Source organism: Symphalangus syndactylus, chromosome 24, assembly GCF_028878055.3.
Source record: "Symphalangus syndactylus isolate Jambi chromosome 24, NHGRI_mSymSyn1-v2.1_pri, whole genome shotgun sequence".
Lineage (NCBI taxonomy): Eukaryota > Metazoa > Chordata > Mammalia > Primates > Hylobatidae > Symphalangus > Symphalangus syndactylus.
Window position 1 is genome coordinate 23,273,819 of NC_072446.2, and position 12,067 is coordinate 23,285,885.

The 12,067-nt window shown below is 43.0% G+C and overlaps 1 protein-coding gene across 2 annotated transcripts in view; it reads left to right on the forward strand.

Annotated features, from left to right (window-relative positions):
- The window catches only part of ZNFX1 (zinc finger NFX1-type containing 1), a 32,868-nt gene that overhangs the window by 433 nt on the left and 20,368 nt on the right, over positions 1-12,067 (forward strand). Inside the window, exons 2-4 of one of the 2 annotated variants that reach the window (XM_055265513.2) lie at positions 1,951-2,059; positions 5,803-7,611; positions 11,296-11,427. In XM_055265513.2, the coding sequence (XP_055121488.1) occupies positions 1,999-2,059; positions 5,803-7,611; positions 11,296-11,427 (2,002 nt within the window). In that variant the 5' untranslated portion in view covers positions 1,951-1,998. The remainder of the gene's footprint in view (positions 1-1,950; positions 2,060-5,802; positions 7,612-11,295; positions 11,428-12,067) is intronic. The other variant, XM_055265514.2, reaches the window with a different exon arrangement.

Sequence of the window (12,067 nt, forward strand, 5' to 3'; positions counted from 1 at the left end):
GCACCCACTCAGAGCGCCTCTCAGCGCCCCGTCGCCCCCTCAGACCCCAGACCTCCATCACCCACTCAGAGCGCCTCCCAGCGCCCCGTCGCCCCCTGAGACCCCAGATCTCCATCACCCACTCAGCGCCCCGTCACCCACTCAGCCCCTGGCCCATCTCAGCGCCCCGTCGCCCCTTCGGCTCCCCTGTACTCTCTTTAGTGTCCCCATCCCCTCAGCTGGCCCGTCGCTCTCCCCAGCACCCTCGAGACCATCACTGCTTCTGCCCTCAGCACTTCGATCTCCTCTGCCCGTACCCCTGTCTGTGCCCTCCCTTCTGCCACTCGCACCCCTCCCATTCCTCCGGCCTCAACTCCTGTCACGTTATCAATCCCCCTCTTCTACAAAGCACCTCGGCACCCCCTTCAGCCTTCTCCGTGCCCCCCACCCCGCCTCCGTCCTCAGCAAGCACCCCCAGCTGCTCGCTGCCACCCTCTCCGGGAGGCCCCCATAACCCCGCCACCTCACAGCCTTGGCGCTCCCTGACCCCATAACATTTCCATCAGGGACAGTGAGCCCCCTGGGTCAGGGATTCCCCAGGACCCTGGAGACTTCCCCCAAACCCAGCCCTGCCTCCGGCCTCAGCCTCCTGCGTCCCACCCTGGTGATGACCAGCCCCTCTCATTCTGACTCCAGGCCAGCTTGATCATCACTGATTTTCTTCTTCGTGCCCTTTAGGCCTTGATTCCCCCACCCCAAAAAAATCACTTCAGTCTGTTTTCGATCCCAGCGTTTCCTGTTCATGTCTGCTCCTCCCTTCCTTTCCTTGCCTTTTCAACATTTCTTTTTTTTCTTTTCTTCCGTTTCTTTTAAATTTTCTAGAGTTTCTATTTTAGCATTTTTCAACAAGGGGAAGAAGGAATTTTCCCCTCGGAGAATTGAAAATAAACAAACAAACTCTAAATACTGAGCCTGCGCCAGGAGGGCTGGATTTGATAAGATGAGGGAGGGGACTCACCAGAGATATTCCCAGGGGGAAGAAAAGAGACTTCTTTTTCAGATGAGGAAAAAAGCTGCCCCTCATATAATGCCAAATGTAGTCACAGTTTCCAAGTATGAATATTTTAAAACTCAGTGAAGACAGTCTCAAAAATCCCTTTGCTGAGGACTCTGAGTCACCCACTCTTTCCTTAGCCCGAGCCCACACAATGTGTATGAGTTGGTTGAGAAGCTCCCTTAAAGGGGCTTCCTCTTCCTCTTACAGGACCAGTGTCAAAAATCATCAGGGTAGAAGAATGAGGAGGAAGATAGAATATCAGATTTCTAGCTGGTCCTGAGGAAACAGCACCTCATAGTTGCCAAACCTCCTGGTTATTGAAACATGTAATTTCTTTCTCTTGAGTCAGTAGAGTGGAGAGCTTAATCATTTGGCTCCATTCCAAAGAGTAGGCTAAGGGCATAACTGCTCACTAATTATTTATAAACTGTAGGGTACTGCAAGCTATTGGGTACTATATAAGTGGCAGATATGTAAATGCCAGATAAGGTGGTGAGTACCTGGTTTTGGATTAACAAAAATGTACTCCTTTTTGCCCTGGCAACAATATTGTCTGCTTCTTAGGAAAGGAAAATGAAACCTAGCAACTGATTGAGTAACTTGGCTAAAGGCATAAACCAAACAGCAGTTTTGAATGGGAATTGATGACATTCCCTCTACCCCAAGAAAGTGCAAGGGTAAAAGAAAGGGGAATTCTATCTCTTGAAATCAGCTAAATTGTGAATTTAATATTTTATATCATAATTGGGCATTTGCAGAGTCGAGCACTTGTGCTCTAGGTTAAAATCTGTATTTAACCCTTAGTTAACAAATCATTAAAATGTTAACAAAGACAGAAGGACTGGCTTGATGGTGTTTGGGTTTTTGCTGCTAGATGCTATGTTTCGAGGACACTGATAACTCAACATGTGCAGTTTTCCAGATAACATAAAGTAACGTGAAGGAATTCAGGTGACTCAGACATGGAGGAGAGAAGACCTCATCTGGATGCCAGGCCCAGGAATTCCCATACCAACCACAGAGGTAAGCAAGGTTTCCTACCTAATGAGAAGGAAATTCTAGTAATAAGAGAAGGAAATAGGGCTGTCTATGAATGAGCAGGCCTACCTAAGATTGTCTGCATCTCTCAAGTAAGAATGACTATGGCTGGATGCAGTGGCTCAAGCCTATAATCCTAGCACTTTGGGAGCCCGAGGTGGGAGGATTGTTTGCGCCCAGGAGATTGAGACCAGCCTGGGCAACATGACAATAGCCTTTCTCTACAAAAAATATATAAATTAGCCGGACATGGTGCTGTGTGCCTGTAGTCCCAGCTACTTAGGCTACTTGGGAGGCTGAAGTGGGAGGATCCCTTGAACCTCAGGAAGGGGTGGGTGCAGAGGGCAGAGGTTGCTCTGGACTGTGATCTGGCCCCTGCACTCCAGCCTGGGTGACAGAAAGAGACCTTGTCTCAAAAAAAAAGAATGACTTATTTCTTAATTACAGCATGAATTACTCTGAAAAACAGCCAACCCTCTACTTTCCTAAGAGAGCTGATGAATGAGTGCAGTTCACTTTAATAAAAACAGTGATAGAGTTTCAGAAAGGGAAATAATGTTTGGTGTAGAGCAGCATCCAATAGAAACAATGTAAACCAAGAGCATAATTTTTTATTTTCTAGAAATATCATTTTAAAACGTAAGAAGTAACAGATGAAATTTATTTATTTATTTATTTATTTATTTATTTATTTATTTATTTATTTATTTTGAGACAGAGTCTCACTCTGTTGCCCAGGCTGGAGTGCCATGGCATGATCTCGGCTCACTGCAACCTCCACCTCCCAGGTTCAAGCGATTCTTCTGCCTCAGCCTCCCGAGTAGCTGGGATTACAGGCACCTGCCACCATGCCCGGCTAATTTTTGTATTTTTAGTAGAGGCAGGGTTTCACCATGTTGAACCAGGATGGTCTCAAACTCCTAACCTCAGGTGATCCACCCGCCTTGGCCTCCCAAAGTGCTAGCATTATAGGCATGAGTCACCACGCCTGGCCTTGAAATTTATTTTTTCAATTTGATGACAATTTAATAAAATTTAGTAATTTAATAATGTCTTATTTAACCCAGTATAACCAAAATGTTATTTGGTTATAATAATTGACTACAGTTTATACTTTAATAATTCACATATATTTATTTCCCTCAAATGCTCATTTTAAGATATTATCAACATAAAAATTTTTAATGTAATGCTTAACAGTCTTTGGTACTAGCCTTCAAAATCTCGTGTGTGTTTTACACGTCTTAATTCAAAGTGGGTTACATTTCACAAACATAGCAGCCACATGTGGCTAATGGCTTTGTATTGGATAGTGCAGATCATGAATCCTAGTCACCAAAGCTAAATTAGTTCCAAGAGCATCACTCTACTAAAGGAATTATTCTGCTTGCTCAGCACTTTCTAAAACTTGAGCAACCAGATGGATTCCTGTTTTTCCATAAGTTTGCAATGTGTCTTCCAAAGAGTTTTAGCTGTGTAACAAATGAGGAAGAACTATGGGCTCTTATGAGCTATGTGAATGGTTTGTTTTTTGTTTTGAGACAGGGTCTTGCTCTGTTGCCCAGACTGGAGTGCCATGGCATGATCTTGGCTTACTGCAGCCCCGACCTCCGGGGCTCAAGCAATCATCCCACCTCAGCCTCCCAAGTAGCTGGGACCACAGGCATGCACCATCACGTGTGGCTCATTTTTGTATTTTTAGTAGAGACAGGGTTTCTCCATGTTGCCCAGGCTGGTCTGAAACTCCTGAGCTCAAGCGATCTGCCTGCTTTAGCCTCCCAAAGTGCTGGGATTACAGGCATGAGCCACCACACCCGGCCATGAATGTTGAAAGAATAAGAAATGATACGATTTTCCATTCTTCCAAGACATAGAGTCTTCTAATCAGATAAAAATATTAAAAGTAGTACTTTCTTCTGATTTTGGGGGTAGTTTGAAAAGTAAATATGTAAGTAACAATTATAAAAATTTAGAGTTCACTTGTAGATCATTTATATTTTACCAAATATTCCTTTATGTTGTCACATTAAAGTCTCGGCCAGGCACGGTGGCTCACACCTGTAATCCAGCACTTTGGGAGGCCGAGGCAGGCGGATCACGAGGTCAGGAGATTGAGACCATCCAGGCTAACACGGTGAAACCCCGTCTCTACTAAAAATACAAAAAATTAGCCAGGCGTGGCAGCAGGTGCCTGTAGTCCCAGCTACTCAGGAGGCTGAGGCAGGAGAATTGCTTGAACCCGGGAGGCGGAGGTTGCAGTGAGCCGAGATTACGCCACTGGACTCCAGCCTGGGTGACAGCCAGACTCCCTCTCAAAGAAAAAAAAAATTAAGAAAAAAATTATCTACAAAATGCAACACAAGGAAAAGTGTGCATAAATGGATTTAGTATCTGATGTCAGGAAATGGTATAATCATCTCAAATATAACATGCATTTGAAGCTTTTATAACTTTTTTATCAAATCATTGTATACAGTCATATTTTATTTGTTTTTAAAATCTTCACGTCATTCTGCTAAGTTAGGTCAGCCCCAGAATCAGTTTTAGCAAAAAGGAAAGTGAAAAAAACTGGACTTTGGGTATGTTAGGCTTCCTGTATAAGGGTTGGTAATTGGTGAGTACTGTGAAGGTGAATGAAGTTCATGCTACAGAAAGGAGGAAAACTTGAGTTTCATTTTCAGTTTCTTTCACAGTCTGTTAGCTCAAAAACATCTTAGTAAAGGAAACCCTACCTTTCTCTTTCCCACTCAAACTGCATTTGCTGATGCTGGACAGCATTCAGGTAGTACTTCCCTTTGTAATATTATTTCACTTGATGTCTCTCTGTTGGCTGTGATAATTGTTTAGTGGTAGAACCAGTGGCCCCCTTAGAATCAATAGGATATTCCCAATTATTGCTACTAGTAATAACTAACAAATTTATTGAGAGTTTTTAATGTGTCCAGTACTATACTAAGCACTTTATAAACATTTAATCTTTATAAAAACCCCGCCAGGCACGGTGGCTTACGCCTGTAATCCCAGCACTTCCAGCACTTTGGGAGGCCGAGGCGGGTGGATCACAATGTCAGGAGTTCAAGACCAGCCTGGCCAAGATGGTGAAACCCCATCTCTACTAAAAATATAAAAATTAGCCAGGTGCAGTTGTGGGCCTCTGTAATCCCAGCTGCTCGGGAGGCGAGGCAGGAGAATCGCTTGAACCTGGGAGGCGGAGGTTGTAGTGTGCCGAGATCGCACCACTGCACTCTAGCCTGGGAGACAGAGCAAGACTCCATCTCAAAAAAAAAAAACAAAAAACGCAGAAACTGAGACTTAGAGAAATTATACAACTTGGCCAAGGTTATATAGTAAGGAAGTGGCCAGGCCAAGATTTGAACCAAGTCAGTTTGGACTTTAAACTCATGTTCTGACTGTTATTTGGTACTGGCATGAGATTAGAAGCAATGAGAAGTACTGTATGTATTTATTCTCTAACACACATCAGGTACTCAACAAATGTTTATTCCTTTTCCCTTTTGCATCCTTTGGAAAAATAATATTTTCCTAACCTCTACAGCAACAGTAATTATCTTTCATTTATCATATGACTTGGTAGAAACTGTTTTTCTCATCATATAAAACCTGAGCTCTTTAGTTATTTTGGAAAATGAAAGCACGTTCATTGTTGTTCTGTTGGGTTTCCAACAGAACTTGGTTCTTGTGGTTACTCAATATTTCATTGTGTTTAGGCCCTGTGGATGGAGAGTTACCAGCAAGAGCTAGAAATCAGGCCAGTAACCCACCAGCTAATGCTCTCCGAGGAGGAGCCAGCCATCCTGGAAGGCATCCTCGGGCCAACAACCATCCTGCTGCTTACTGGCAGAGGGAAGAGAGATTTAGAGCCATGGGCAGGAACCCACATCAAGGAAGGAGGAACCAGGAGGGGCATGCCAGCGACGAAGCTAGAGACCAAAGACATGATCAGGAGAATGACACCAGGTGGAGAAATGGCAACCAGGAGTGTAGGAACCGCAGACCACCATGGTCCAATGACAACTTCCAACAGTGGCGGACTCCCCACCAGAAGCCTACAGAACAGCCACAGCAGGCGAAGAAACTAGGCTACAAGTTCTTAGAAAGTCTTCTGCAGAAAGACCCTTCTGAGGTGGTCATCACACTCGCCACAAGTTCAGGGCTTAAAGAGCTCCTTTCTCATTCTTCCATGAAATCTAACTTCCTTGAGCTCATCTGCCAGGTTCTTCGGAAGGCTTGTAGCTCCAAAATGGATCGCCAGAGTGTTCTCCATGTACTGGGCATATTGAAAAACTCCAAATTTCTCAAAGTCTGCCTGCCTGCTTATGTGGTAGGGATGATCACTGAACCCATCCCTGACATCCGAAACCAGTATCCAGAGCACATAAGCAACATCATCTCCCTCCTCCAGGACCTTGTAAGTGTCTTCCCTGCCAGCTCTGTGCAGGAAACTTCCATGCTGGTTTCCCTCCTGCCAACCTCTCTTAATGCTTTGAGAGCCTCTGGTGTTGACATAGAAGAGGAGACTGAGAAGAACCTGGAAAAGGTACAGACTATCATTGAACATCTGCAGGAAAAGAGGCGAGAGGGCACTTTGAGAGTGGATACCTACACTCTAGTGCAGCCTGAGGCAGAAGACCATGTTGAGAGCTACCGAACCATGCCCATTTACCCTACCTACAATGAAGTGCACTTGGATGAGAGGCCCTTCCTTCGCCCCAATATCATTTCTGGAAAATATGACAGCACTGCTATCTATCTGGATACCCACTTCCGGCTCCTGCGAGAAGATTTCGTCAGACCTTTACGGGAAGGCATTTTGGAACTTCTCCAAAGCTTTGAAGACCAAGGCCTGAGAAAGAGAAAGTTTGATGACATCCGAATCTACTTTGACACCAGGATTATCACCCCCATGTGTTCATCATCAGGCATAGTCTACAAGGTGCAGTTTGACACAAAACCACTGAAGTTTGTTCGCTGGCAGAATTCCAAACGATTGCTCTATGGGTCTTTGGTATGCATGTCCAAGGACAACTTCGAGACATTTCTTTTTGCCACCGTATCTAACAGGGAGCAGGAAGATCTCTGCCGAGGAATTGTCCAGCTCTGCTTCAATGAGCAAAGCCAACAGCTGCTAGCAGAGGTCCAGCCCTCTGACTCTTTCCTCATGGTGGAGACAACTGCATACTTTGAGGCCTACAGGCACGTCCTGGAAGGACTCCAGGAGGTCCAGGAAGAAGATGTCCCCTTCCAGAGGAATATCGTGGAGTGTGACTCTCATGTGAAGGAGCCAAGGTACTTGCTAATGGGGGGCAGATATGACTTTACCCCCTTAATAGAGAATCCCTCAGCCACTGGGGAATTTCTAAGAAATGTCGAGGGCTTGAGACATCCCAGAATTAATGTCTTAGATCCTGGCCAGTGGCCCTCAAAAGAAGCCCTGAAGCTGGATGACTCCCAGATGGAAGCCTTGCAGTTTGCTCTCACAAGGGAACTGGCTATTATTCAAGGACCTCCTGGAACAGGTAAGACAAAATTTTTCAGAGTACATAAGATCTGCTTTGTAAGTCAAGCAAGGGACGGAGCCTTGACTCTAGGTTTCTAGAACATCTTCTTATTTACTTATTTTATTTTCCAACTTTTATTTTAGGTTTAGGGGTACACGTGCAGGTTCGTTACATGCGTAAATTGCATGTTGCAGAGGTTTGGTGTACAGATTATTTTGTCATCCAGGTAATGAGCATAGTACCTGATAGGTAGTTTGTTGTTGTTGTTGTTGTTGTTGTTGTTGTTGTTGTTGTTGGAGACAGAGTCTTACTCTGTCACCCAGGCTGGAGTGCAGTGGCACGATTCCAGCTCTGCAACCTCTACCTCCCAGGTTCAAGCAATTCTCCTGCCTCAGCCTCCCCAGTAGCTGGGATTACAGGCATGCGCCACCACGCCCAGCTAATTTTGTATTTTTAGTAGAGACAGGGTTTCACCATGTTAGCCAGGCTGATCTCAAACTCCCAACCTCAGGTGATCCACCCGCCTTGGCCTCCCAAAGTGCTGGGATTACAGGTATGAGCCACTGCACTCAGCCCTTGATAGGTAGTTTTTAGATCCTCACCCTCCTCCCACTCTATCCTGAAGTAGACCCTGGTGTCTGTTCCCTTCTTTGTGTCCATGTGTACTCAGTGTTTAGCTCCCACTTATGAGTGAGAACATGTGGTATTAGTTTTCTGTTCCTGCATTAATTTGCTTAGGATAATGGCCTCCAACTCCGTCCACTTTGCTGCAAAGGACATGATTTTCTTCTTTTTCATAGCTGCATAGTATTCCGTGGTGTATATATGCCACATTTTCTTTATTCAGTCCACCATTGTTGGGCATCTAGGTTGAGTCCATATCTTTGCTATTGTGAATAGGGCTGTGATGAACATGCATATGCATGTGTCTTTATGGGAGAATGATTTATACTCCTTCCCGTTATATACCCAATAATGGGACTGCTAGGTCAAATGGCATTTCTGTTTTAAGCTGTTTGAGAAATCTCCAAACTACTTTCCACAGTGGCTGAACTAATGTACATTCCCACCAGCAGTGTATAAACTTTCCCTTTTCTCTGCAACCTCACCAGCATCTGTTATTTTTTTACTTTTTTTTGACTATTTATTAATAGCCATTCTGACTAATGTGAGATGGAATCTCATTGTGGTTTTGATTTGTATTTCTCTAATGATTAGTGATGTTGATGTTGAGCATTTTTTTCTTATGCTTGTTGGCCATGTGTATGTCTTCTTTTGAGAAGTGTCTGTTCATGTCCTTTGCTCATTTTTTAATGGGGTTAATTCCAGATATTAGACCTTAGATGGATGCAGAGTTTGCAAATATTTTCTCTCATTCTGTAGGTTGTCTGTTTATTCTGTTGATAGTTTCTTTTGCTGTGCAGAAGCTCTTTAGTTTAATTAGGTATCACTTGTCAGTTTTTGGTTTTGTTGCAATAGAATGTTTAGTTAATAACATTCCTCCCGAAATGGGCATAAAAGTTGTTTATAAAGTAGCTGCTCATAGGGATTTTCCAATAGGAACCTATTGTCATGCATAGTAATAGATACAAGATTGCTAGAGGTCAAATGTAGTGAGATGTGTGATTTCTGCTTTATATAATTGGTTCAATTTTATATTATTTTAAATTAAATAGTATCACATATATAATAGCACTATGTGTGAAGCAACATTTTACTTCCTTTACATATGTTAACTAATTGCATCCTCACAACCTTGTGAAATAGAAACCATTACTACAACCATTATACAGTTGGCCGGACATGGTGGCTCACGCCTGTAATCCCAGCACTTGGGGAGGCTGAGGCGGGTGGATCACAAGGTCAGGAGATCGAGACCATCCTGGCTAACACGATGAAACCCTGTCTCTGCTAAAAAAAAATATAAAAAATTAGCCGGGCGTGGTGGCAGGCGCCTGTAGTCCCAGCTACTCGGGAGGCTGAGGCAGGAGAATGGCGTGAACCCAGGAGGCGGAGCTTGCAGTGAGCCGAGATTGCGCCACTGCACTCCAGCCTGGGCAACAGAGCAAGACTCCATCTCAAAAAAAAAAAAAAAAAACCATTATACAGATGAAAAGCTAAGGCAAAGAAGGGTTAAATAACCTCTTAAGAGATGGGAAGTATGTACTGAAGTTCACACAGATGTTAAGTGACAAGTTTAGGAATTGAATTCAGGCAGTCTAGCTGTAGAATCCTGGCTCCTATCTGCCACATGGTACTTCTCGTGGAACTATACCTTCCTATACCCTTCTCCCCATGTGCCACTCTCTAATTCTACTCTGGGGTCATAACTATTATTAGAAGTGGGAATTTACATTAACAGTTAAAATAGCTACTGCTAAATTACTCTCCGAAAGGAAGTACCAAAAAAAAACAAAACCCCAAACAGGAAGAAATCTTAAAAAAACACTAATAAAGTAATGGCAACTCATGATTAAAAAAAAAAAAAAAAACTTTATGTAACAGAGCTGGGCGTCTTGACGAGTACCTGTAGTACCAAGTACTTGAGAGGCTGGGATGGGAGGATCCCTTGAAGACAGGTGTTCAGGCTGCAGTACACATAGCCCCTGCACTCCAGTCTGGGCAACATAGGGCCTTAAAAAAGAAGGAAGAAATTGTTACTTATCCTGCTATAGTGAAATCTTTGATTATCTTATATCACTCCCTCCCTCAACTTTGAGATTTTTGAGGACAGTGTCTACCTTACCAGCCTGACACAATGTAAGCATTTAGCAGGCCAGGTATGGTGGCTCACGCCTGTAATCCCAGCACTTTGGGAGGCCAAGGTGAGCAGATCACAAGGGTCAAGAAATCAAGACCATCCTGCCCAACATGGTGAAACCCCATCTCTACTAAAAATACAAAAATTAGCTGGGCATGGTGGTGTGCGCCTGTAGTCCTAGCTACTTGGGAGGCTGAGGCAGGAGAATCGCTCAAACCCAGGAGGCAGAGGTTGCGGTGAGCCAAGATCACACCATTGCACTCCAGCCTGGGCAACAAGAGCGAAACTCCATCTCAAAAAAAAAAAAAAAAAAGAATTTAGCAGTTTTTAGCCTAATTAATTAATGGCCATTTACTAATGAGCCTATAACTCTTATTCCAATGTTGATTTCTACAAGTTTTCGCTTCCCATCACAAAAGCAAATCTACCATGTATATAAAAAGTATTTCTAATTTGCCACAAGATTGGAAACAATACACATGTCATCCATAGAAAACTGGCTAAAAAATGCCTTATAGCTGTAAAAAGAAAACGGGGGATGGGGGGGACGGGATTCTCCTATGTATTGATAGAGAACAACCTTCAAGATACATTAAGTGAAAAAAAACCAAGATGTAGAATGGTGAAAATAGTCTGTTACTATTCATATTTTAAGAAGAAAAGGGGAAGTCTAGAAAAAGAATATACATTAGTATTTGTTTGTATATGCATGGATATACTATCTCTGTAAAGTTACAAAAGAAACTGGTAACATTGGTTGCTTCCACCCAGAGAACTGGGTGACAGAGTGGAAAAGGGACTTTTCACAATATACCATGTATGCTTCTTAGATTTTAAACTATCTTAATGTATTATATTAAATTAAAAAAAGATTTTGCTCTAAGTATTACTTTATTTAGAAAATGTCTAAATTGTTAAATTCCTTTTTCCTTATTTTCTAGGCAAAACCTATGTGGGTCTAAAAATTGTTCAGGCCCTCCTAACCAACGAGTCTGTTTGGCAAATTAGCCTCCAGAAGTTCCCCATCTTGGTTGTGTGTTATACTAATCATGCTTTGGACCAGTTTCTGGAAGGTAATATTTATAGGCAAATTTGTTCTCTATCAAGACGTTGATGATTGAACCATCAGCAACTTCAGTAGCTTTCTATTGCTCTTCGAACAAAGTCGACAGTCCTTGTCATTACTTACATGGCCGTTTGTGATCTGTCCCAGCTGGACTGTGAACCACAGCTCCTACTTCTTAACCTTGTTCTCCCTAACTCCAGCAACACTGGTTATCTTCAGTTCCTTGAAAGCCTCTACGTCCTCCATTGGTCCATGCCATCCTCCGGCCTGGAATAGTTTTTTCCCTCTCCATCTTGAGCTTATTCAACCTGGCTGGCCCTACTCATTCTTCTAGTCCCACTTTAAATCTCTCTTCTCAGGTGGACATTTTCTATAGCCCCAAACAAAGTGAAGTCTCTTTGGCATTTTTTATTTTTTTATAATCTATTTTATGTATCTCTACCCTAGATGAGGATTGGTCCTTTTCTTGCTGTATTCACATATCCTGGCACATATTAGTCACTCAAAAAATACTAAATAACATTATGGATGAATAAATATATGCTTTTCCTTTATTTTTCATTCTTCTATACCTCCCTTTCACCTAGATAAATCTTTATTCTTGGATATAAAGAGTCTGAGTTTAAATATTAGATTCTTAAAAATAG